At 54.3% G+C, this 25,858-nt stretch overlaps 3 protein-coding genes across 3 annotated transcripts; 1 reads left to right on the top strand and 2 right to left on the bottom strand.

The window, feature by feature from the left end:
* Window positions 1–3: 3 nt before the first annotated feature.
* Window positions 4–9,596, bottom strand: CERS1 (ceramide synthase 1). The gene is made up of 7 exons (XM_065858559.2): window positions 9,333–9,596; window positions 3,146–3,305; window positions 2,537–2,717; window positions 2,048–2,209; window positions 953–1,100; window positions 312–460; window positions 4–138 (listed from the first exon to the last, which is right to left on the bottom strand). Exons 1-7 carry the CDS (start codon window positions 9,552–9,554, stop codon window positions 96–98), a joined length of 1,065 nt encoding a protein of 354 aa, XP_065714631.1. The 5' UTR covers window positions 9,555–9,596; the 3' UTR covers window positions 4–95.
* A 2,226-nt stretch (window positions 9,597–11,822) lies between these two features.
* Window positions 11,823–17,147, bottom strand: COPE (COPI coat complex subunit epsilon). The gene is made up of 10 exons (XM_065858266.2): window positions 16,986–17,147; window positions 16,569–16,631; window positions 15,761–15,861; window positions 15,416–15,568; window positions 14,975–15,028; window positions 14,448–14,529; window positions 13,341–13,496; window positions 13,024–13,092; window positions 12,717–12,791; window positions 11,823–12,201 (listed from the first exon to the last, which is right to left on the bottom strand). The coding sequence occupies exons 1-10, from the start codon at window positions 17,103–17,105 to the stop codon at window positions 12,154–12,156; spliced, it is 921 nt and encodes a 306-aa protein (XP_065714338.1). The 5' UTR covers window positions 17,106–17,147; the 3' UTR covers window positions 11,823–12,153.
* Window positions 17,148–17,316: 169 nt separating this feature from the next.
* Window positions 17,317–22,127, top strand: DDX49 (DEAD-box helicase 49). Its single transcript, XM_065858269.2, has 13 exons — window positions 17,317–17,471; window positions 17,551–17,674; window positions 17,764–17,849; window positions 18,077–18,198; window positions 18,292–18,479; window positions 18,598–18,738; window positions 19,087–19,162; window positions 19,273–19,349; window positions 19,815–19,912; window positions 20,215–20,289; window positions 20,796–20,884; window positions 21,277–21,348; window positions 21,532–22,127. The coding sequence occupies exons 1-13, from the start codon at window positions 17,357–17,359 to the stop codon at window positions 21,706–21,708; spliced, it is 1,440 nt and encodes a 479-aa protein (XP_065714341.1). The 5' UTR covers window positions 17,317–17,356; the 3' UTR covers window positions 21,709–22,127.
* The last annotated feature ends 3,731 nt before the right edge of the window (window positions 22,128–25,858 follow it).

Below are 25,858 nucleotides of genomic sequence, written 5' to 3'. Positions count from 1 at the left end.
TCGGGTGAATTTCCTTCTCCGTGTGCCGTTTGTTCGCTGGGTGTGAGCGCAGGGTCCCGGGTCAGTCCCCAGGTCCAGCCAGGCTGCGGCGTCCCTTATAACCGCTTGTCTTTGATAAGTCCATTCTTCAGGTGCAGCCTGCGAAACAGAGCACAGCACACAGTGAGCTTTGGTCTCTGTATCCTCCTGAGGCTCACAGCGATGCTCTACACTCTGTGCCAAGGAATCCTGCAGCAACTCCAGAGCCCTGGGGTCACCAGGCCCTGTCCCCCAGCCCGCGGTGCTGTGCATGTGTCACCCCCAGCACGTACCCTTCCTTCAGAGCGCTGGGCAGCTGCAGTCCAGCCTCTTTCTTCTTGGCCGTGGCGGTTTTCTTGCTGACCTCCACGTCGTACTCGCGCACGTCGTTCACCTCCTTCATCTGCCCCATCAGCACCTTGGCCACGAACAGGACGATGTACTGCGGGGGGAGAGACACCGTCAGCCACAAACCCCAAAGCCTTGAGCTGTTCCACCCAACCCCAGTTGCCAACTGGGACCTTCCTGCACTGTCCCGCACCCCCAGAAGGGCGGAGCAGATCCCGGCGGGACACCCAAGATCTCGATGACCTGCAGCACTGCCATTAACTGATTTAATCCCCGCTGGATGATGAACTCAGACAGCACCCAGCTCTGCCCAGGGCTGAGACAAGTCCACCCTTGACACCCCCGCCCATCCAGGGGATGCCAGAACATTTACACCCACAGCCCCTCCCAGCTGCTGTTATCACCCCCCTGGTCCCCAGGGTGTGAGATGTTCTGAATTCCAGCACAGAGAAACCCCCCCGGGCACTGACAGGGGTTTCCCTCCTCCCCTCCAAGCCACCCCTGTGTCACCAGAGCCACCTCCATCCCCAGGGCAGCAGAGGAGGGAGAAGTCAAGCATAGGGGTTGCTGAGCTCCCCCTACTCACCAGAAACCAGTAGATGTTCATCAGAGTGAGGACAAGGAGCAGAGCATTGAAGAAGAAGTAGAAGGGGATATTAGGGACCGACTGGAGGCTGGAGTAGCAAGTGGCGTAGAGCACCTTGAGGGGGAACCAGTAGAGACGGAACCAGAACCTGCGGGGGCAGAGGGAGCAGGGTGGGCTGAACAGCCCCACGGGGCAGAGGGAGCAGGGTGGGCTGAACAGCCCCACGGGGCAGAGGGAGCAGGGTGGGCTGAACAGCCCCACGGGGATCCCCGGAGAAGCGCCAGACCCAGCGCGGCTTCCCCCAGGGCGACCTCCTGCTCCGGGCAGCCCTCCCACCCGCCAGACCCGGCTCTCGCATCTGGCTTGGGTTTAGAAGCCTGGCTCTAGGCGGGACTGCACACACGCAGCTGCTGGAGCGAGAATGCAGTTTCTGTGAGCTGAAAGGCTTGGCAAAGAAAGGGCTTTCTCGGGGCAGAGACGCAGGTCTGCGCTGCAGATCCTCTCAGCTGGATGGGGCACGGGAGGGGGACACAGCTGGAAGGTTTTCTAAGTCCTGTGCATCCCTATTTGATCACTAAAAACCTCCCTTGCTCTCCCATCCCTCAAAGTGAGGGCTCTTGTTGCCACCCCTGCTCTTCAGAGCACCCTGTGCAGAGGAGACAAAGGGACAAATGAGGAGTGACAACCTGCGAGTTACCCATCTCTATTCTCCATCTTCTTTTTCTCCTGTCTTGCCCCAGGAGGAAAAGGCAAAGCTGGAATCTGGGACAGCCCCACGTCCCTCTGCTCCTTGCAAAAAGCACTTCTCAACTGCTAAAGCTCAGCGAGTGGGAAAATGGAAGCAGCTCCTCCTCCCCTGGGGTCATTTGCAAGGAGATTTCACAGGCACTTTGGTGGTGACAGACGCAAAGTGACTACAGAGGGATTCCAAACCCAGCATGGGGCCAGCTCTGCGGGAACCTCTTCCCAAACAGTGTTTTGAATAAAGGGCTGGTTCCCATGCAGACAAACGTACCCTGGGGCACCGGGGGGGTTGCAAAAGCTGGCGGGGAGGGTTGGAAACGGGATCAGGGCTGGACAGACGGACGAACTCACCAGCTGACGCTGAAGGTGAGGCAGCCGATGTTGGAGATGACGTCGTTGAGGCGGTGATAGACTCCCCCGCGGTGCTTGAAGTAGACGTTGAGCTTGGTGAACTCCAGCTGGATGTCGTTGACGTCGTGCAGGAACAGCACGAGGATGCCCACGTTGTGGTACCTGCGGGAAAGGGCAGCGGGGAGGGAGACGTGTGGGGCAGCGGGTTGATTTTGGCCTCCAGCACCCACGGCCCATCCCGCCGGGAGCAGACAGACCCCCTGAATAACCCCCTGAATAACCCAGATGAGTGGGGCTGGCACCAGGCGATGGCTCCTGAGCACTGGGATCACTGGGAGGCAGAGGAGAATCCACACGCCCCCATTCAAAGCCCTGCTACGCGCCCGCGGGACGCACACGAGCACAGAATCGCTGCAGTTCTCCTGTGTCGTGGCCCAAAACCGCCCCAGGGGGGTGGTGGAGGGACAGGGTCACAGCCCGGGGCCTCACCTGAACGCGTACGAGAAGGCGATGAGGGTCAGCGTGACCACGTGGTGCAGGAGCATGACGACCGAGTCCTTGCGCCACGTGTCCATGTAGGCGGTGGCGTAGATGGAGTGTCCGTAGAAGCTGCACTGCAACAGGTAGGCGATGGCGATGTCCGTGGGGACGTCCATGCCCTTCTTCCAGTCTGGGGAGGGACAAAGACACCGGGTGACCCCAGAGCTCCAGCAGCAGCAGAGAGGGGAAGCGCAAAGAGCAGCCAGAGCTGCCCCAGCACATCCTCAGGGATGGGAAGGAGTCCCAGGTGTCCCGGCTCCCAAACTCTGCCTTGAGCATTAGACCCTCTCCTAAATCTCAGGGAGATGCCTTGATTTACTTCTCTCCAGCATTAATTACTCAATCCCACTCCCCTCTGACACATCCCAGCCTGCAACAGCCACTGGGCGACTCTCTCTGTAACAAAATGAACAGAGACCGTGCCCTTTGGTACCCACAGCACCATAAAAAAAAGCAATTTAGGGGTTCAGTCTTCTCTTTCACTCACCCCAACTCCCATTCCCTTGTTCAACCCACACATCCTAATCCACACCCACTTCTCCCCGGTTCTCACTGTACCATAAAAGACAGACGGTGGGTCATAGAAGAAGGGGTAGTCGGTGAAGAAGAGCAGGTAGATGCCATACGACCAGGATAAGGTGTAGAAAAGCAGCTTCCAGGCACTCTCGGGCATCTTGGCAGCATCTTTCGGCTGCAGGTTGCACCACTCAGCAAAGGGCTGCGAGGAGAAGGGGAAAATATCATCACACAGGGCAAAAAGAGCTGGGGAAGCCAGGGTAGAGCACGCGGATCCTCCGAGAGAGGCGAGCACAGCGTGCACCACCAGACACGGCAAAGCTGGGGCCACAAACCCCGTTTTCTGGCCTTTAGGCTCCGAGAAGGCAGCGCATCCCGCGCTCTGGGCACCGCTCCATCCCCCGGCTCCGGCGCGGGGCTGCCCACAGCTGCCCTGTGCAGAACACGGTCGATAACTAACAGAATAAAAATAGAGCCCTATCTGCACAAGGAAAGCCAGCAGAGGAAGCCGTAATGACATTATCCTGCACACAGACCTCGCGGTGCTGCCAGCTCCCAGAAAACTGAGAAAGCAAAGTCTGTGCAGAGCCCTAAACCCACAGCAGCTGCTGTTCCCCAACCCAGCCGGCACAATCTCCCCTATGTGGGCAACTGGAGAGGGGCAGATTTGCAGGTGACGCGGCAGCAAAGGCTCTGGCACTGGGTTCTCTTGCACCTACCCATGCTCACCCCCCTTCCCCACAGCTTTTCTAGCTGAGCAGCATCAAAACGCTGCTGGTTTTCCCCTCCCTGTGGTTTGCAACACCCCTCCTCACCCGTCAGGACTCCAAAATAGGAGGCAAAGCCACCGCAAATAGGGGCGAAGCAAGGGGAGGGAGGCGAGCAGCTGCGGGTTGCTCGCGCTAACCAGAATGAAACTTTCTCACACTGAGCTCCCCACGTTCGCAAGGACGCTGAGAACCGCCCAGCGCTCCAGCTCGGGCTCTGCAACAGCGAGAGCGCTGGGCCACAGCTTCGAATCACAGGATCATTTTGGCTGGAAAAGACCCTCAAGATCATGGAGTCCAACCATTCCCCACCCCCGGCACTGCTCCATGTCCTGAGAACCTCATGTCCGTCTGTCCAGCCCTCCAGGGATGGTGACTCCAGCACTGCCCTGGGCAGCCTGTTCCAATGCCCCACAGCCCTTTGGGGAAGGAATTGTTCCCCAGATCCAACCTCAACCTCCCCCGGTGCAACTTGAGGCCGTTTCCTCTTATTGCTGGTTACTTGGGAGCAGAGACCAAACCCCCTGGCTCCAAGCTCCTTTTGGGCAGTTGTAGAGAACCCGGAGAGTTGTAGAGAACTTGGAAATCACAGTTAAAGCAAAACCGCAGTGTTAAGCAGCCTCGTCTTCCCAGGAGTAAATTTCACTCCAGGAGTAAAACGGGGCAGGCAGTGCTCCCTTGCTCTCACCACACGAGCGATGCTGAGTGCGCCCTCAGCGCCGCCGCACCCCGGGCAGGGACTGATCCCTCCCGAGCAACCCCAGGCACCATCTCTGCTTCTCATCACCAGCGACAGAGCCACATCAGCCCAGCCGCAGCTGCAGGGGAGCAGTCAACCGCACAATAAACAAAATGCCTGCAAAGTAACCGAACCCTGCCCCAGCTCAGCACTTTCTGCACCTCCTGGATGCTCAAAGCTATATTAAGGTCCCAGCTGTCCCCAGGCAGCGGCTGGTCTGGCTCTAACCCCTCTCCACATCAGATTTTTCAAAGGATTCCACTCCAAGCATTGTCCCGGCCTAAAAGTGTTTTGTTCGAAGCTCTGAATTTCCCAGAGCTGGAAGCGCCAGCCCCACGAACTCTTGCCAAGCTGTCCATCCCCCCCTGCAGCCCCGGCCTCGCCGACGCATCCCGCATTCGCACATCATCTCGCATTCGCAGCACGGCCGTGCCCGCGAGGGCAGGAACCCGCGGCTGCCAAGGCCCCTTCCAACAGGAGCCGCGGCAGGAAAGAGAGGAAGAAGCTTGAAGGGTGAATAAATAATGCAGAGACAGAAAGTCCCGAGCCCAGAAAGCATAAATTATTTGCGTCTCCATAGAGCGGAGCGGAGCAGCAGCTCAGATATGGGCCGGCTCGCCCCTGCCCTCCTCAGCCAGGCTGGATTGAGGCTGCCGAGCTCAGCCGCAAATCCTGGCCGCAGCTTTGCCGCCCGTCGCCAGCCAAGTCACTTTGCTGCTCCTCTGCGCCTCAGCTCCCTTCTAAGGGGGAAAGACACCACATTTCTACCCCCGGCAGGCAGAGCTGATGACAAGGAGCATCACCCGCAGCGCTGGCACATTGCACCGAGAAAAACCCGTGGTTTACGGACACTTGGAGCCCCTGCAGAAATGGCAGCAGCGCAGTACATTGTCTGATGGACGGGCCATGGCAGCAGCGCCCGGTCTGGAGCAAAAGCAAAGCTTCCAAAAGGGAAGGGCTACTCCGCTCCAGCTGCTGGTGGCCACCACTCCAGGAGGTTTTAAGCCCTAGGGAAACCCTCCTCCTCTCTTAAACATCTCAGGCTGGAGCCTGCAAAGGGAGCCGGCGCTGGAGCAGACGCTGGGAAGAACTGGGAGGGAACCAGCATCTCCCAGAGCCCTGACCGGCACAGGGGCTGGGGGAACAAATCACTGTCCCCGGGGAGGCCCCACCGGAGCGTGGGCTGCTCCCATGGGAAGGATGAGCCAAGGAGAGCACGTCTGCCCTCGCCCCAGGGGCGGGAGATGCACAAGGTGGGGGATGTCCTCCTGCTACCCCGCCGTTCCCATGGCAACGGCAGAGAGATGCCTGTTGCTACGGGTGACGGGAGCAGCGGATCTGGCTCTGGCTGAAAGAGCCCAAGGCTCTTGGCAAGTGATGTAATGAGGCTTCATTTAAAGGGCGACCGGCTCTTCCTCCTCCTCCTCGCCACCCCCACGCAAACCACCAGGCACCTTCTGATTCATGTGTAAAATTACGCAGTGGGAGGGCTGTGACTGCTCCCCCGCAGCATCGCGGGGCCGGGGAAGGAGCGAAGCGCTGGTGGGAGCGCTTAGAGCTGCAAGGAGAAACCAAATGGAAACTGTCGCTGCCCACAGCTCTGCTGAGGTGTCAAATAAAATACTCTTAGCAAAAAAGCAAACACACGCTCGCTCCCTTTTTACAGCCTCTAGCACTAGAGGAAAGCAGCCGGTCCCCTTCGATCTACAACTGGCTAAAGCAGCAGGACACGAGTCCTTCCAGTTACAGATGGCAGCTTTTTACAGGGGAATTGTGTCCCCATCTCTCCTGGAGACGCGGGTCCAGCCAAACCCCAGCCACGTCGCATCTGGTTTCTGGGCACGCCGAGTTCCCCAGAGGAGCACAAAGGAACGGCTGGCACGACGCGCCCGCGGCCCGGGGAGCTGGCAGCTCTGCATCAGCTTTTACTCAACGCAGATGATAAGGATGAGCCAGCAGAGCTCCGCGTCAAAACCTGCCCGCAACCGACAGCTACCGCCCGCTCCACGGTGCCAGCGTCTTCCCAGGGCTGTGACGGTGTCTTTGCACCCGAGGGACCACGTCCCTCCCGTTCCCAGCCGGGATGTCACTCCTGGACCAGCTGCCAGCCCTTGGCACATCAGGGTGAGCCACCGAGCCTGCAGAAGAAAAGACCCAGTAAAACGTCACTGTTCTCTGAACATCAATAAATGAGTCTCCTGGGGGCTGTGGGCCCAAGGGCAGCGGCTGTCACCCCAAAGTGCTGACTTTGGGGTCTTTCCCTACCCAATCCACATTTGCTCAGCAAACTGAGATCGTTCCTACACCAAAACAACTCCTTTCCCTATTCACGCCAAGTGAGGATTCTGTAAAGAGGCAGCAACGGGCTAAAAGTTTCTTTGCTCCAAGAATGATGGGAAAACCACATCTAATGCACAGGCACCGGCCTGGCCGTTGTAACGGGTGAAAATCCGCATTTTCAAACCCTTCCCAGCACAGGCACGACCTTTACCGCTTCCTCAACCCAACTGCGAGACCTTTCGTGGCAAAGATGCTGCAGGATAAATGCTGCTGTGGTTCTAGAAGAGGGCGAGGAGCCTCCCGCGCCTGCAAACGGGGACATGCGGAGAGCGCGGGACGAGGCGCCTGGCTCCGGCGCCCGCGGTTCTCGGAGGAGCTGTCGTGGCCATTGCGACGGTGCCGCTTCAAGGCCTCGTGGTACGAGTCTCTTCCTCTTCAGATGCAGAGGATCACAATCCCAGCAGCAAGATTTATTGTTTACAGCCAACACGCAGGAAGGCAGCGCTCTCCGGACCCCAGCGGATTCGCTTTTATAATTGCGTTTCAGTTCTTGCAGGGAACGTGGAAAGATTCAAAATGAGGAAGGATGCTCTTCGAGCCTGCATGGGAAGTGAAGTCCGGAGCATGGGAGGCATTTCCTCCCAGCGTTAAACAGGAATCATACAACGACCTGAGCCAGAAGAGACCCGCGAGGATAACCAAGCGTCCTTTCTCTCCCTGGCTTTGCTGCCCTCCACGCGATGAAACCTTTCCCTGCTGCTGAATGATCCGCTCCGGTACCACCTGTACAGAGGCCACGCAATACAAACCGATTGCCTAAATACTGCCAGAGGTTCTAGAGGAAAGCCCGACCTCCAGCTTCCCTACAGCACGTGCAGCAGAAAGAAACAGAAAAAAGAAAAAAAGAATAAAATCAAACAGAGAAAACCTTCCCATTATTTAAAAATATAGAGTTGTCTCTCTCTGCTACCCTTCCACTTATCTGCTGGGAGAAAACTGATGCTGTGACCGCTTCTCTCAGCATCTCATCACTACAACACATGCAGATGCGGCCACAGGACCCGGCTCCGATCAACCCCCCTCGCTCTTCTGCGGTTACAAGCGTGACCCATTTCTCCGCGGCAGCGACGCCCCCGCTCGCACGAGCCGCCGAGCACCCTCCGACAGCCCCGAGCGGGCCGGGCGGCACAAGGAGCTGGTTTCGTGCTCCGATCACCGCTCGCTCTGTAAAAATGAGCCTTACACCAGGGGAAACCAGAGCGCAAGTTATGTCTGATTTGTTAGGACAGACTTAGAGCCCAGTCCCCGGACGCTGCCCGTCAGTACCCACAGGAGACGGGTGCGAGTCACAAGGAGAAATTCGGTCCTATGTAAAACGCCAGCACGTTACCTCACCTATGTGCCACTTTAGCAGCTTCAGATGGCTCCAGAGGACTTAAACTGGAACCTTGTGTTACCAGATAAGCAAAGGAAGAGCTGCTTTAAAGGCTCTTGCAGCTACTTGAGGCCTCGTGCCACGGTATTCATGAGAAAAGGGTCGTCTCTGCACCCCCGAGAGCTGAGGACTGCTCCCTGAGCCAAAATACTGCGTCTCCATCACTTCTGCCTTTCAAGGCCGGGTGAACGCAAAGTGCACAGCGTCTCGCTAGAAAAGCGTCGTGGAAGAAATCACCCCGGCTGGGACCGAGCCATCGGAAAGAGAGGGGAGGTCTCATCTCATTCCACACGCTTTTCACCGCCAGAAATAAACCAGAGCCGATCTTCACTCTCGGGGACATCCGGCTCATCCCGTCCCTTACCAAGTACCGTACGAGCGAGGAGGGGACGACGGCTGCGCGGGTGGGCTGCTGGCAGCCCTGCATCCCTGCGCTCGGAAGGTCAGCCCAGCACTGCAGCACGCAGCCAGCCCCGCGCCGTCCTCTCCACCGCCGCACCGGCGACGGACGGATGCGTTTTGTCACGCAAACCACAGATGACAAGCAGAAACGTGGGTCCTTCTCCTCCCGCCATGCAAGAAATAACCCCCAACCGATTTCGGGACGCAGCTAAGGGAACGTGGTGGGGTGGGGGGAGAGCGCGCTGGTGCAGCGCGATGCTCCGGGATGCAGCTCCAGGGGAAGCGGGGGCTTTCTCATTGCCATATCCTCCAAAAAACATGCAGCCCCGAGGGAAGGGGGCTCTCTCCTGCTACACCCCCCCAGCACGAAGCCCTGTGGAAAGGGGGGGGGTCTCTCCTGCCATGTCTTCCCCCAGAACGTCTTTTTCTGCACAACCAGCCTCTGAGATGTGGGCACGGATAGCGGAGAAATGACTCCTCCGGTGCAACGGGCGCCACATCCCGGTCCCCGGTGCCTCCATCCCGCACCCCGCCGCTCCCCGGTCTCCCCCTCCCGCATCCCGCCGGTCCCGGTGCCCCGTTCCCCCGCGGGGGTCCCGCACTGACCCGAAACACCCATCGTGCGGCGGTTCTGCGCAGCGCGGTCCAGCCCAGGGCGCAGAGCCCGCAGAGCAGCAGCTCGGCCCAGCCCAGGTGCGCGTTCTCGGCCCAGCTCCGGCGGGCCAGCTCCCAGCCGCAGTCCCCGCAGCCCCGCACGGCCCCGGCCAGGCTGCCGTAGCCCCGCCGGAGCAGCTGCCCGTAGCCGGGCATGGGCTCGGGCACCGGCATGGCCGCTCCCGCCGCTCACCGCCCGCCCATGGCCCCGCCGGCTCCGCGCAGGCTCCGCGAGGGGCGGGACGGGGCCGGGATTCCCCTCCCCTCCCCACCGGTACCGGGGCTCGAGAGCCGCCCCCCCGGCCGAAGTGAGGGCGGGAGAAGCCGCTTCCCCCCCCGCCCCCGGAGCGGCGGGTCATTAGGTGCTGGTTAATCACCATGGAGCTGAGCAGCAGCTCATTAGGTGCCCGTTAATCAGCAGGGACAGTCGGTGAATTAAATTATGTTGCTATTTCTTGCAAACACGCACAGAACACCCCCCAAAACCAACCAAACAACAACAAGATCAACAAACAAGCCACCACCACCCCCCAAAAAAACGCCAGCAAGCAAAAAAACCCCAAACAAAAGCAACGACCAGGGTGGCTGCTCTCTTGAAGGATGCGCCGCTGGAGGCAAGAAGCAAATACCAATATTTCAGGATCAAGAGATGACACCTGAGCAGGTAACAGTGGAAAAGCGCCGTCCCGCCAAGGGCCACCCTTCGGCAGGCACCCACAGCCCCTCCAGTTCTCACTCACCCTTGCATATTTTTTCCATCTGATATGCAAAGGGAAACGTTTCTCCAGCTCTTTTTCCCCATGCCGCTCAGCAAAAGCCTCCCAGGAGCAGAATTGTCCATTCCTCACAAAGCTTTTTGGTGGAAGCAACCAGGTGTTTCCACCCTGCTCAAAGAGCTGAATGTCATCACCTGTTGCAGCACAGGCGGCTCTGGAATAACAAGATGCACCTGAACAAGGCAAAGGCACATTCCACAAGTCAGCCCTGAGCAAGAACTTGGCTGGACGCCTCCTCCACCGGGCAGGCAGCTCATTGCTGATTCATGAAGCAAATCTCATTATGTGTATGTTTAAAATTAAAAGAGATACATCCAGAGTCAGACACAGCCAGGCTTTGGGCTCGCTAGGAGAAGCATGAGTTCAAGATGAAGATTCTCCTAAAATGCCAATATTTATGTTGTAAGGAACAATGGGAACCTCAGCCCAAAGGCGCTGGAGCAGCACGGGGGTGTTTGGTTTCAGCCATGGAGGAGCAAATTGAGTTCAGTTGTGTCCTAATGCACCCAAACTCTCTCTTAATTGCAGCTGTAGGATCTTACTACTAGAGATTGAGAATAATCATCATCATCACAGGCACTCATGGAACTGCACCTGGAACCAGCTTGATAGGGAAAGAAAAAGACTATAAATGAGTTTTATGTCATTTAAAGTCATCCCTTCGACCACAGCCTTCGAGCAATGAGAAAACACAAACTCACTCCTCCCCGAGGCCTGAACAACGTGTTCCCCTATTCCCACACTGACAGCGCTGGCTCCTGCTATGCCACTTGCTTTTATTGTTTATATTTTTTAAGTCAATTTATCATGGCCCATCAAGTGGGGAATGGCTGCCCCGCGCACACAAGCCCCTTTCAGGGCTCCCTCAGACAGCTCCACAAAGGCCACATTCATTCCACACTGGACCATGAATAACCCCTCATTGAAAAGAGCTGCTCGCTAAACAAGCCAAGGAACAAGACAATGAGCCCTTTGAGAGCAATCGCGGCCGAGGGGGCACAAGGGAAACGCCAGTTTGAGACATTTACAGCGCAGTATAAACCCCTCATCTCCCCCTCCCCAAACACAACCCCAAAATAATTCAAATATTTGAGTCTGGGAGGTCCAAGCTGAGGGTTCCATTCGGACATCTGCTCTTTGCCACCTCTGATATAGCACGATCGTTCCACACGTCCCGCGGTCTGAAACGCTACAGAAAGGCGTCATCACGCGGTGCTGGATCGCGTTATTACGTTCCACGACACGACGGGTTCAACAACCACCAGTGTCGGAGGAACTGGTGACAAACGCACTTACACGCACATGGCAGGATGGACTTTGTCAAGCAGAGACCTAAAGCTCTCCTGGCTCCGGGACATAAGCTACTGCATTTTACCAACTTAAGATTAAGGCTGAGCTTATTACAATCGAATTATTTTTATTTCGGGGAAGCCCTTCCCTCTCAGCAGCAGTGACCCCTGCGCTGTGTGTGTTTCTTCCAGAGGATGCTGGAGTTAATGGAGGAGCCTCAGTCACACTGAAAGAAGATCCATAACTCAGGATTCATCCACATACCGAATAAAGATGCTTAAAATTAACCTTCACACAAGCACACCCTCGGTACAGATGGCAGGGCTTATTCCTAGAGTGGAATTACTTGAATTCCCGAAATTGAGGGCCACGCAGATCCAGAAAAGGCTTTATTAAGAATGTTTAAGGTACAGTGTTGTATTCTCTGGATTCACACTGTATTTTAAACAGAGTTCAGGACCCAGGTAAGTCAGAATGCAGGCTTTTCAGATACCAAAAATCAAGCAGCTTTTCAGCCACCAAAACTCAAGTAGCTATGTGTTATATACAGGTGCAGCAGGAGCTTCCTGGCCCCCAAAACCCTGCCACAGCAAGTTAAGCCAGACCGACTTGCAAAGGGTGTTTTTCCCCGTTACCAGAGAGGCTTTGAGCATCAGCCCCGGTTGCTGGGGTTCCAGAGAGCAGGGCCAAGGTTGGCTCCGCTCTCCTCAGGCGCTGGGCGCGTACTGCATGGCGAGCCGCTCAAAGTCATTCTCCTGCAAATCAAACACAAACGAAGTGAACAACCCTTGAACTTCACTGAAAATCTAATAAAATCTGAATTAACTGAAAAGAACACTAATAATCACAGCTCGGTAAAGCAAAAGGACTAAGCAGCAAGATCTGTATCAGTTCTCAGTTTTTTTCCAATCTGTTCCATTTTCCTTGCGCTGTTATCTTTATCCTTTGCTCATCCCCAAATCCTCTCTTCCAGAAGGATGTTTCCCCTATTTGAGCATGATGATAGTAACAAACTTCAGACTCAGATTAAGAACCTGTATCTCAGAGCTATTCTTTTGAGATGTTACCAGGTTCAGGTGCATCATTCCTTTGTTTAACACCCAGCATCTCTCACCAGGCCAGAAAATCTGCCAGCAAGTGATGTGACAGTACAAACACAGACCTGACCCCTCCAAACTGCAGTTATGTTTGTCGGTAAAGAATCCACTCACCCCATCAGACACTGGTATGAGAAATAATATATTCAGTTTTACGAGAAAGTAATTAATACCTTTGCTTGATACTCCTTTATGAACGGATGATTTTTATGCGCATCTTTCAACTGTGACAAATAGCGATTTGTAACCTGAGGGGATGAGAGACATAAATACTGAGATAACATGAAGAGAAGCCAAGAGTTTAAAACACCACACTCCAATGTATTTCTCGGCAGCAAGCGAAGACCATTTTCTCAGTGTCTTGATTGTTTTACTGAACCCACTATTTAAGGTCTGATTTTTAAGTGCAGGGAATGCACAGGTCTTACTGGTTTTAACTGGGAACAGACAAGGACACGAGACCAATGGAAGCAGCCTCACCTCTGGTGGTTTCCCCAAGTGCTGCGACAGGACAACGAAGTTGATGAGGGTCTCAGGGTGGCCGCTGTCCTGAAAACAAGAACACACGCATCAGCTGCCCGACCTCCTCTGCCTCAACCGGCCGAGCTCTGCCCGAACTCGGAGCTCACTTCACCAGAAAAGGCACAGTAGAAGACAAAGCGGGTCTGACAGCGACCACCCTTAGCGGTATATATCAATACAGCGGTATTTTCACCAAGTTTACCACTGAAAGTCCTTGCTGTTTTACTCTATACCCCCAGGAGAGCAAATATCTGCCCGAAAACACCAGCGAGCACCTTGTCCAAGGCCTCCTGCAGCACTCCCTCCGCGTCGTCCCACTTGCCCTGCGCCATGTAGCAGGCGGCCTGGCCATTGAGCAGGAGGAGGGTGGAGGAGCACTTGTCTGCCATCTCTTGGAAGATGTAATAGGCATCTTGTAACTTCTCACCGCCCTGGAGGAGACAAACACCCACAGGTTGACCACAGATGGCAAAGAAGCCCGTACGCTCCTGCCAGGGTTGGAGGACTCGGCACTAAGTTCATTTCTAGGGTTATAAAGCGCAGGTAGAGAATGTTTAAGAACCAACGCTAACAGCTGTTGGCACACGTGTGATCTTCTGTACCACAACAGATCACCCTCAGGCTGTAGATGAAAGAAATGCAAAAATATTAAATATTAAGAACCACTTAAGTGATCAAAAGATTCAGGTTTCCATTCAGAAAACAAAACAAACTTCAAAAGAACCACTTCAGATGTCTGATGTAATAAGGGATTATGAAATGAGATTTTTAAATTAAACCCAGGTATGAGCTCCTGGCCTTTCAAAATGTTCCAGCTTCAGCAAGGTGGTTTCCAACAAGCAGAGGTGGGATCCTTAGTGGAAACGGAGATCTTAGGGAAAATCCAGCCACACACTATTGTAAGGCAAGGGCTACACATGAGAGATTTCATCACAAAACCACGTGAATACTGATAAAAGAAATATTCATAGCGTAAGAGATGATTGTGCATAACCTTGGACTCCACTTATTTTCAACCACCTGATTAACTGGGCTGCAAAACTGTTTGGTTTTGCTTGATTTACAAATCAATTTAAAGACAGTCCGGATGCCAGTAACGCTGCAGCTTTCTATTTTACATTACAATGGTTTGTGAATTATTTAGGCGTGGTTTAACCCTTCTGTGTGTGAGCTGAAGGCTGAGGAGCACAGATGAAAGGCCAGCAATCACAGCCAGGTAGTTTGCGCAGCCAGATCCTGGTATTTTCTGTGTACTTGAAGGAAGGGGAAAAAGAAAACCCAAAAAACTGCATGTTTTTCTGGAAAGCACAATGTGAAGAGAGCGATGAGGAGCGGTGTTCCTCAGACGTTGTGGGTGAGGGATCTCCGTCTGAGATACTCACCACGGCCAGGTTCACCCAGGCAGTCGCCAGCTGAGTAAGAGTCGCGTCCTCATCCTGCTCCTGCATCTTCTTGAGTTCCTTGCTGGGGAAGCAAAACCAGGAGTCACACAACAGGGAAAAAAAAGGGAATTTTCTGCACTTCTTTAAGACAGAAACAGAAGGTTGGAGTTGCCTCTCTCAGCTCCTCCATCGTCACAGCACAACAGCCACAGCAAGGTGGTAACGTGGCACAAACACCTTTTAATGTTCTACTGAAAGCACCTGTGGAAGATCTCCCTGTGGGAAGGCAGAAAGCCAGGACTAGAGATTCCAACCACATCCTGCTACAAGCAAGATCAGACCTAAATGTCCATCCCTAACTGTATCCAGCTCTATTATCTCCACAGCTTTTGCAGCTTAAAAGAATAAAAGCATTTTGCAGCGCACCCATACCCACACACACGTTCTTCTGTGTTAAAATGCTGTGCCCTGGGGAGGCTGGATGAGGAAAACTCTGATCGAGGCCCAAGCAAAGGGACACGACTCACCGAGCCAGATCGAGCCTGTCGAGCTTCAGCAGAATCTGTATCATCATGGCCATGCTGCAAAGAACGAGAGCAAAGGGATTTTCACAGCTGCAGCCTTTACGCTTCGCTTGGAAGCTGCAGCTCAGTGGGAGACGTTCCTGCCTGAACCTGCAGATGCAGGCGGCAGAACAGGGAAGGTTCTTCCCAGCTCCCAAGTGCTCCCTCACTGAATTAAAATAACGATTGTTTCAGCAATTCCGAAATCGATAAATCAGGTTCTTAAGTTTCACAATGGAGCAATGAACTCCATATTGTAGGACGAGCAGCAAATCACTTCCTACTTCGAAGGGAGACAAAACTCAGAGCAGCTACTCAATGGTTTTGAGGCTTTTTAGAGACAAGGCAGAGCTCAGTCGTTCTCTCCTTACACAAGAGGCTTTGCCAGCACCCCAATACACTCACCATTCCAAGCTTTCCCCTTGGTGCAGAGCACGCAGAGCCGCATCAGGATTTTTGTCATGGAAATAGATGGAAGCAGCCATCAGCAAGAACGTCGTATTGGCTATATCGACACTTTTTGCCATTTTCTTGTCCAAATCAGCAACGATTGCATCCCTATGAAGAGCAAGGGTGAGAATTTGGGCATGTTTCATTACTACGTAATAAAAAAGATCTTGACCCCACAGGAGATTCACTGCAAAGCCACACAAAATTACAGTAGAGACCACACTTCTGCAAGAGAGTTTCCACAAGGAAAAATATTCCCCATTAGGCAGGGCTTGAGTTCCAACTTATTGTCAGACATACCTTTGATTCTCATTTGAAAGATATTCTGCAAACATCCTCACTGCCTGGAGCTCAGGACAGGCATTGGCTTTAATCTCATCCAGGACAACACCATATTTTCTCTATTGAAGGCAAAAAAAAGAATCTAGAATTTAACTATTTTAGGAATCCAGAACACAATTGTTTACTTTCTAAAACCTTTTTTCACAACAACAGCAACTTTACATCTTCCATCGTGCTCCAAACACGCAGCCAAACTTCATAACTGAGAACTATTTCATAGAATCACTTTGGTTGGAAAAGAGTCAAGACCATCGGGTCCAACCATAACCCACCCCCGGCACTGCCCGTGTCCCTGAGAACCTCCTGTCCGTCTGTCCAGCCCTCCAGGGATGGTGACTCCAGCACTGCCCTGGGCAGCCTGTTCAATGCCCCACAGCCCTTTGGGGAAGAAATTGTTCCCCACATCCAACCTCAACCTCCGCTGGCGCAACTTGAGGCCGTTTCCTCTGCTCCTGGCGCTTGTTCCTGGGGAGCAGAGCCCGACCCCCCATGGCTCCAAGCTCCTTTCAGCAGCTGCAGAGCACGAGAAGGTCTCCACACATGTACAGTTTCCCCATACACTATTTTAAAGATAAAAAAAGCACCTCTCAAAAAGGTCACAGCAAGTCATCCTGACCCTACATTAACACGCTGCATTCACAATTGTGTGGCTGTCAGGGAATGTATTGTGCTCCAGCACTGAAGGAGGAATTTTAACCCAGCTGTGTCACACTGAACTCCGACCCACAACCACCCCAGCTCCGCCCCGCGCTCACATTCACCTCACCTGGGCGATGTAGGCTCGGAACAAGAAAACATCCCGCTCCACCTCCTTCTCCGGGCTGGAAGGCTGAAGGGACGGCAGGAAACAAGAACTGCTCTCAGGGACCCGTGCAGTCATAACCCAACCAGGCATCCACCCGGCCCCACAACAACCACCCCAACCCGCACCGACCCAGACTCACAGACGAGACCCCCTAACGAAACGACGCCCCGGTTCCCGGGCCCACAGGGTCCCCCTACCTCCCTCCCCAGCGTTCCCCTGTTAGACCAGGGACGTTATAGCACCGAAAACCGCTCGGAACGAGGCGGGTGGGGACAAAAGACGCTCGGGGAGCCCCAGACTCGCCCCTTGAGCCACTGAGGCGCCCGAGAGCCGGCAGGCCCCGGGGAGAGGCCCTAGTCCCCTCCGAGCCGCCCTCACCTTGACCCGCTGCGCCTCGTTGATGGCGGCCTGGTAGGCCCCGATGTAGAAGCTGTTCTTCACGTCGAACAGCTCGTCGGCATCGCCGCCCTGCCCGGCCGAGCCCGCCCCGGCCGCCATCTCCCCGCCTCAGACACGTCTCCGGAAGCAGCTGAGCGGCGGGTGCTGCTGGGAGCCGCAGTCTCCATGGAAACCCCCGGCGCCAGCCAATGGGTGTGCGAGAAGCTGTAAACATCACCAAAGCGCCGGAAAAAGATGCGGAAAATAAGACCGGATGGGCGGGGCTAGCAGCAAGCAGCCAATGAGAGAAGAGGGTGCGCCCGCCGACGCGCTAGCGGGAGCGCCACGTGGGGGAAGCGGCCGGCGCGGTCATGGCGGAGTTCCGGGCGCTGGGGCTGGCGCCGTGGCTGGCGGAGCAGGCGCGGCAGGTGGGGCTGAGCCGGCCCACGCCCGTGCAGGCCGCCTGCATCCCGCCCGTGCTGCAGGGTGAGTGCGCCTGGGTCCGGTCCCCGTCCCCGTCCCACCGGTACCGGCCGCTCACGGCCCTTCTGTTCCCCCCTCGCAGGTCGCGACTGCCTGGGCTGCGCCAAGACGGGCAGCGGGAAGACGGCGGCGTTCGTGCTGCCGGTGCTGCAGGTGCTGTCCGAGGATCCCTACGGCATCTTCTGCCTTGTGCTGACCCCCACCAGGTACCGGGCGGCCCCGCTCCGCGCTCCGCCGGGCCCGGGAGACCCCGCCGTTAGCGGCCGGGCCCGGTTCAGCCCCGTCCTCCCCGCAGGGAGCTGGCGTACCAGATCGCCGAGCAATTCCGCGTCCTGGGGAAGCCGCTGGGGCTGAAGGACTGCGTGGTGGTGGGCGGCCTGGGTGAGTGTGACGGGGGAACCGGAGCCCTTCCTGGGGGGAACCGGAGCTCTTCCCGGGGGGCTGGGGGAGTCTCCCAGCACAGGGAGAACCTCCATCGCACTGAGGAGCTGGTGCCCAGCACCCAGGGCTGGGGGGAATAAGGAGAGTGATGTTTTCCAGCCTCACAGAGCAGCTGTTTTTGGGGTCTGTGTCCAGTTGCTGGTAACTTGCCCGTGTTTTTGGCGCAGACATGGTGGCGCAGGCGCTGGAGCTCTCCCGCAAACCCCACGTTGTCATCGCTACGCCCGGCAGACTGGCGGATCACCTCCGCAGTTCCAACACTTTCAGCCTTAAAAAGCTCCGGTTCTTGGTAAGGCAGTTTTCCAGATTTATTTTAAATATAGACTTCGAAGAGTTTTAGCTTTTCACGCGCAGCTGAGCCCAGCGTTTCCGCCGTGCGCAGGTTTTGGACGAAGCTGACCGGCTGTTGGAGCAGGGCTGCGCTGACTTCACCGCGGACCTGGAGGTGATCCTGGACGCCGTTCCGCCGCGCAGACAGACGCTGCTGTTCAGCGCCACGTTAACAGACACGCTGAACGAGCTGAAGACCCTGACGGCCAACAGACCCTTCTTCTGGGAGGCCGCGTCTGAGTGAGTCTCCCCCTGCTGCCGAGCGGGTCAGGAATCCCATTTCCTCCTTATCTCCCTTTTCTTCCATCTTCGCTTCCCAAACTGATGTTTCTTGGTGCTTTTCTTCCCCTCCGGACAGGGTGCGGACGGTGGATGAGCTGGACCAGCGCTACTTGCTTGTCCCCGAAGCGATCAAGGACGCGTACCTCGTCCATTTAATCCAGACCTTCCAGGACGAGCATGAAGACTGGTCCATCATTATCTTTACCAAAACCTGCAAGTGAGTGGCCTTGTTCCTCCTGATCCCTCTTAACACACGTGCGGCTTTGCATTTCTAGTGGAGATCTTCAATTCCCACTTTATTGGGTGTTAGGCCAGGTTTGTATTTGCTTTGTTTGTCTATTTTGAAATTGGGTAGAGAAAAAACCTTTTCCTCTCAGCAATCTGGGGCTGAGGGACCGCCCAGAGATGTCGAATGCCAAAGGTTGAGCTGATTTCCCTCCCCACCTCTGTCAGGCGGTAACTGATTGTGGTGTGAGAGCTGCCTGAGGAAGCCCAGCTCTGTCCTGATCCATGGGCTTTACGTTTTCTTGTTATATTTCAATTTTTTAATATTTTTTCCTTGCAGGGACTGCCAGGTGCTGAACATGATGCTGAGGAGATACAGCTTCCCCTCCGTCGCTCTGCATTCCATGATGAAGCAGGTGGGTGCAGGACGGACCTGGTAGATCCCTCCAGCTCATCCCTGAGCTGTCCCGGAGTCCTCCAGCTCCTCCGGTCACAATGTCCCTCACACAGACTTTGCTCTTTACAGCGACAACGCTTTGCAGCTTTAGCCAAGTTCAAGTCCAGCATCTTTAAGATCCTTATTGCCACCGATGTTGCTGCCAGGTAAGGGAAAAGCATCATCTGTGTTGCTAAAGGGCTTAAGCCGCTTTTTAAGCATCAGAACCACTGCGGAGATTAGACTGGGCTTAGCAAGACCTTTAAATTCCCTGCCTTGGGTAGGCCAGGCTTGTTCATTCCCTTGTAGAACATCTCTGAGCCGTGGTTTGGCGCCCGCTCCCGTGGGCTGTAGCTCTGATCCTGGCTGGTTTTGCTGCAGTGGGTGTTTTAGCAGGAGAACAATTTCCGCGAGGCTCCGCGTGTTCTCTGGGTGTAGGAGGGAACGGGTGACGTTGCATTTTGTGGCTGTTGGAGAGTTGCATGAGGAGTTTGTCCTAGAATCAGCTCAAGCCAGTGAAGACTTTAGTCATGAGAATATGGGGCTTTTGGAGAAAGCAGAGGACAGGGAACTTAAACTGTGAATATTAAAACCTTGTTTCTCACCTTCCCTTTTGTTCCCCTGCATTCCAGAGGTTTGGACATTCCCGCGGTACAAGTTGTCATCAATCACAACACTCCCGGCCTGCCAAAAATCTACATTCACCGCGTTGGCCGGACAGCCCGTGCGGGTGAGCGGGGAAAACCGCCTGTGGTTTGCTGGCCAGAACTGGGATCCTGGCCTGGGAATGGGCGCGAGGAGATGTCACAGCAGATCTGCTCATATCACCGGCTCAGAATCCTGCCTCAGGATTGCAGCTTTGGCTCGCCCTGACCCATTAACTGAATTTTCAGAGCAAATAAGGACCCCACTGAGCACTTTGTCAGCGTAACGTGCCAGGCTGGCTCAGGGATGGGTGGAATTTGGCACAGATTAGGCTTCATCTCCCTCTGCTTGTCAAGATTCTGATACCGCCGTGTTTTCCTCGCCCAGGTCGGAAAGGAATGGCCATTACACTGGTGACGCAGTACGACATCCACCTCGTCCACGCTATTGAGGAGGAAATCAGTAAGAGCACCGTTAATGCTGCTAAAATGTGAGATTGTGCGTGCTCCTTTGTGCTTGTGGTGCCTGCAGCCCTGATTTCATCGCTGCAGAACCTAAAAATGGTTTCCCTGTGTGGCTAAAGCTTGGGAAAGAGCGGGAGCCCTTGAATCTCTGTCGGCTTTGATTCCGCTCCTGAGTGTGTCAGGCGTGTGTTTGTCTCCCTGCTGCTTCATATCAAGTAGAAACTGTGTTGAACTTTCTCCATAACCTTTTTATTGAAGCAGCCGGTGCCCTCCTTCCTTCCTTGCTGATGTGGACAAAAAGAACAGGTTGCTTTGCACAGGTTGGGGAATTGTAGGCAGAGGGAAGGATTTAATCCTTTGTAGGTTGAAGAAGTGAGAGCGATCATAGCACATGCAGCAATTTCACTGATTATCGGTGGAACTATTATTTTTTTTAACGAGCTGAGAATTTTCCCCCCGGATGTTGTCACCAACCGTGGTCTGTCCACATCTCGCCCGGTTTAGAGCTGAAGCTGCAGGAGTTCTCCGTGGAGGAGCAGCGTGTGCTCGACATCGTCACCCAAGTGAACGTCACCAGGCGGCAGTGTGAAATCGTACGTGTGCAAACGCGAAGCCCCGTGGTGCGGAGGACGGGAGATGTGCTGGGTGCAACCAGGAGATCCGCTGCTGTCTAACGTGCAGCTCTGGATACACAGCCTTGCTCTTGAGCACAGAAATAAGGATTTTTGTTCCTTTTTCTAGCAGAAGCCCTTGGATGGGTGTGTGGGGAGGGTCATTTCAGTTATATTCCCCAGGTTTGCTTAATTATTGCCCATATTTTGCAGCATTTTTCTGCTGGTGAGCATTGAGAGTGGTGCGCTGGGGGGAAGGTCTGCAGGTTGCCAAATGCGTGCACGCTGCTGGCCCTGAGGAGCCACGCAGCTTTTCTGTGTGTCCGACTCAGCGCTCGGTTACTGATGGCCCTGCTGTATTTTTGCTTTGACAGGAACTGGAGGGAACGGATTTTGATGAGAAGAAAGAAATAAATAAGCGGAAGCAACTGATCCTCGAAGGGAAGGTGAGAGTTGCTGCTCTATAAACTATGATCAGTAGCTGGTCTGATGTGGAAAAGGAGTGACAGCTCCTCCCTGTCTTTCAGGGTGGTGAAGTTGTATCTTAAAGGGTGATATTTCAAAGTGTAGGAAAGGTAAAGGGGCTGGCACTGTCCCTAGGTGTGTCACTCATGTCCTTGCCATTCCAGGATCCAGATCTGGAGGCGAAAAGGAAGGCAGAGCTGGCCAAGATCAAGAAGAAAAACAAGCAGTGCCGGGAGAAGGTCCAGCAGACGCTGCAGAGGAGAAAGGAGCTGCAGCTGAAGAGGAAACTGCGGAAGAAGATGGAGCGGCGGAACAAACTGAGCGCTAAGGAAGAGAGTTAAGATCCTTTGGGCTGACACGCTGCACTCGGACTGTCCTGACGTTGCTGCTTTGGAAATACTGGGATCTAACACTTAACACAGACGCTTCTGACCTGAAATCAGTCTTGGACAGTCTGGGGAACATGGGGTGAGGGAAAAAGGACACTTTGATAAACATCTCTGTTATTTTTCCTTCCTGGTGGGCTGGAGGGCGCTGAGCTCTCCTAAGAAATGGTTTTATTTCCCTACAGAGCTTAAAATCCCCGTGTAGCTCAGGCTGGAGTCTGGCCAGCTCTCTTCTGATGTCAGGTTTGATCCTCGGTGCCTTTTTAATGGGCAGAGCTTTCTATGACTTGAGACCGAAGATGTGCTATTTCTGTCCTCTGGCTTACAAAAATAGTTTCTATTTCCAGTGCCCAAGTAAATATTTATTGCAACAAGTGATGTTTGGCCTTCAGCACGTGGGGGAGTTGTGGGATCTTATGGGCGGGGAGCAGTAGTTGTGTGGGCAAGCAGCTCGGAGATAAAATCGGGGGGGTTTTGAGAGATAAGGATGGAGTTTACAGGTGTTATATCCCAGTCCCTTCATGTGAGCCAAGCCCAGCTCCTTCCCTGGGAGCGTGCGGTCTGTGCACAGTTGGATCTTGCAAAGAAAAGCTGGTGTTTCCTCAGGGAAACTCCTCTAGCCACAGGATCCTGGGCTTGGGACACACGCGGGTCCATCTCGTGGGATGGGTGTGGAACCATCGGGAGATGCCTCAACACGCTCCTCCTCACTTTGTCCTCTCGGGTGCCCTCCAGGAAGGAAGAAGCACTTGATTGCTGGCCTGGCAGCTCAGCTCGTCGTCCTCACCTCTGGCAGCTGCTGCAGCAGCAGCAAATGGGTTTGGATCAGCTCAATGCTTTCTGAATACTAAACGCTCCCCGGTCTCATGCATGCTAATTTGTGGAGCAGGGCTGTTAGCTGCAGATTAAAAAAGACATCGTCTCTGGGACAAGCTGCTCCCACCCGCTTGGGGAAGATGCTGATGCCATGTCAGTTCATCCCCTCCCTCTCACAGACACTTCCTAACCCGCTGTCTGAAGTCTCTGCTTCAGCCTGGTGGGGGTTTCTCAGTTCGTCTCCTTCCACGTGTGACGCGTGGGGTTTGATCAAGGCTCTTGTCTTGAAGCTTTATTCAAAATTCCCTTTAATACAGCCCTTGTCTTTCTTGAGCAGCCTTCTCTGTGAGGGTAGGACACGTGCTAGAAATAAGAGCTCTCTGTCGAGCTACCTACATATTCTTGCTTCAGATAATCAGGCTTGGGAGTGGAAAAAGAGGTTGCTGTGCTAGTTGGGATGTAGAAAGATGCCTTAAATTCCCAGATTAGGAATTTACACCTTGCTCAGGGCCAAAGGACATCTGGTGACGTTTCTGTACATGCCCCATGAGTAGGATATTCCATTCTGGGGTGTCTATGTGTTGTCAGAAACCTTTGAGATCCCCTAGGAGTAGAGCATCTCCTCCTCGTCACAGCCCAGATTGCATCTCTGCTGTAAAACCATGTTCTGCTGCGTGCGGCTCTGCCCGCCCATCCCCCCAGCAGGTGCTCGCACGCTTCCCAGCCTGTGCTGGGCAAGAACCGGCCTGAATGTGGCTGCTTTTCTGCGCCCCAGCACGTCCATTGCCCTGTGCCTTCCTGCCCTCCTTCAGCCTCAGCGCTGGGGTTCCCTGCCTGTGTTGCCATGGCAACTCCTCAATGCAGCATCTCCCATCACTGCTTCGCTCACCGGGACCCTGCGCGGCTGCTGAATGCAGCACTGGCACGGGGGCTGTGCAGGAGGGACAGTCCTGCATCCTGCCAGCCGTCCCCATCTTCATCCCCATCCACATCTGCATCCTCATCCTCCTGGGTGTGAAACCATCACCTGGCCCTGCAGCTCCAAGAGGCTCAGCAGGAAGATGCTCCCCGACCTTGTAGGGCAGTTCCCTCTGGCTTTGACACCCATGGGTCTGTAGGCACGTACCGAGGCTTTGGGTGTGCTTAAGGAAGTATTTTTCCAGTTCCTGGAGTGTTTCCCCCCATCTCTGCCCACCTTAAAGAGGAACAAACATCTCTGAGGAGCACTTCCCAGAAGTTTTGCAGGGAGAGGCTGGGATCCTCTAGGTGAGATACACAGTACTTGATAAACTGGGGTTCTGCTGAGCAAAGAAATGTGGCAAGTGGGGACAGGTTTGGTAACACAGCGGTCACCTTTGGGTCTGGCTCCCTCTTCATCTCTGAGTGCTGCTCTGGATCTCTACACTGAAGAAAAGGCGGCTGCAATGAAATAGTCTGGGATATTTGGGCTGGGCTTTCGATTTGTCTCTGCTGAGACAGCGGTGCTGCACTGGAGCTCAGGTTTTTGTTGAATCTTCACCTTCCCTGCTGCACCTTAAAGCTCTTCCCTGCCAGCTTTTGCTGATTAAACTCCTCATCCATGACACACCCTCATTTAGGGCTTGACTGCAGCTGCCCAGACGTGTTTTCACTCTTGGTACGACGTGCTTGACACCATAACTCCCCCAGTTCCTCCCAGGACTCCGAAAATGGGACAGAGCAAAGGAATACCTGGATATTATTTTCCCTCCATGCTAACAAAACCTCCTTGCTGGCTGTTTCATACCCATCCCCGCTCCCTGCAGCAGCTGTGTCTCCTGGGAACGCATCCCTGCGTGACTCGCTTTGGATTCCCGTCACCCTGGCAGGGAGAGCAGTTGTCAGGGAGCAGAAGACTCTGCTTCAGCCTTGAAACAGCAGCTGTGAGCGCAGCACCCGCCTGTTGCAGCAGCTCGTCCCCATCCCTTCATCTCTGCTCCATACTTCCCAGCATCATTATTGAATTCCCGAGCCCATGTTGAGACTGCAGGAGAGGTGGCACTCATGTCACCCATCTCCAGGCTCAGACTGTTTTCATCTACCCATAACAAGGTCTGGACTTTAATATCTCCAGTGAGTAAGGCCAGAGTGAAATATTCTCTCTTGCCTGCTGCGATTTGAAACCCTGTTAGCCCAGCATGGGTGGAAACAGAAGGCAGAGATGATATTCAGCATTGACTCTTGCTTGTTGTCTACCAGCCCTTGGGAAAAATAAGCCAGCAACAGGGTGAGGAGGAGTGCTGGGGTGACAATTCCCATTTGGGGCAGGCTGTGCAAGTCCCGGTGACCTACAAAGTGGACAGAACCCGTGGAACAGCCAGTGCTGCCGCCTGCAGAGCCCTTCCCTGCACACCACGGGGACAGAGGTGATGCCATGGGGACAGTGGCACCCGAGGAAACTGAATTTGGTACCTTTGACTGTCACTTCCCCGGTTTGTGCTCAGCAGAGGGGCTGCAAATGATGCAGCAAATGCTGCTCCCGCACGTTACCTGTTGCTGCGGCTGCTCTTGTGTCCAGAATGTCGTTTGTTCTTACCACAGATGTCTCATTTCCAGCACTATTCCAGCTGCTGCTTTTTTGGTAGGATGGAGAGAAGCTGATGGAGGGGGCAGGACCTTGTGCGGAGATGATTAGTGCTGTAGCTCCCGTTCTTTTCCCTCAGAGCAGAAGCTGCCTTTACACACTAAAATCTAATAACGATAATAATTATAAATTACTCTGGGAAAGGGGACTGCGAACCTCATTGGATTTGGGGGGCTTTATTATGTGTTCATGGCCGTTTTCCAAAACACACATTTAATTGCCTTCTCTGGTGCACGCGGAAATTGTCTTCCAGCGTGTGCATGTGTGGGGGGTGTTGTGCTCCCAGAGTACGTTTGCCTGTGCTGTCAAGTGTAAACAGACCATTTCGGAACTAAAAATAACTGATCCTCTGAGTAACAGAGCAGCTGATCTCTGCAGCCCAGATGCAGGAGCTCAAAAGGGTTAGGTCACCTATTTTTCATTAATGGTGCTATTTAATTACAGATTCCCCTAGGTTGGATGCTTTGGAGATGTAAAACAAAGTGCCTGGCTGCTTTCCCTCCATCAAGAACTTGCTTCAGTGTGTTCTCCCAACTATACAGATATCAAGGACAATCTGTTAAGTAACTTTGATGTGAGGCTGCCTAACAACAAATTACATATTACCAGGGGGCTCTGCAGCAGCTTTCTGAGAAGAGAATGATTTTTACCTCCTGTTTTAAATCACTCAGTGGAGTCAGGGCATTA

Source organism: Patagioenas fasciata, chromosome 27, assembly GCF_037038585.1.
Source record: "Patagioenas fasciata isolate bPatFas1 chromosome 27, bPatFas1.hap1, whole genome shotgun sequence".
Classification (NCBI taxonomy): Eukaryota; Metazoa; Chordata; class Aves; order Columbiformes; family Columbidae; genus Patagioenas; species Patagioenas fasciata.
This window is presented reverse-complemented; position numbering and strand designations above follow the sequence as displayed.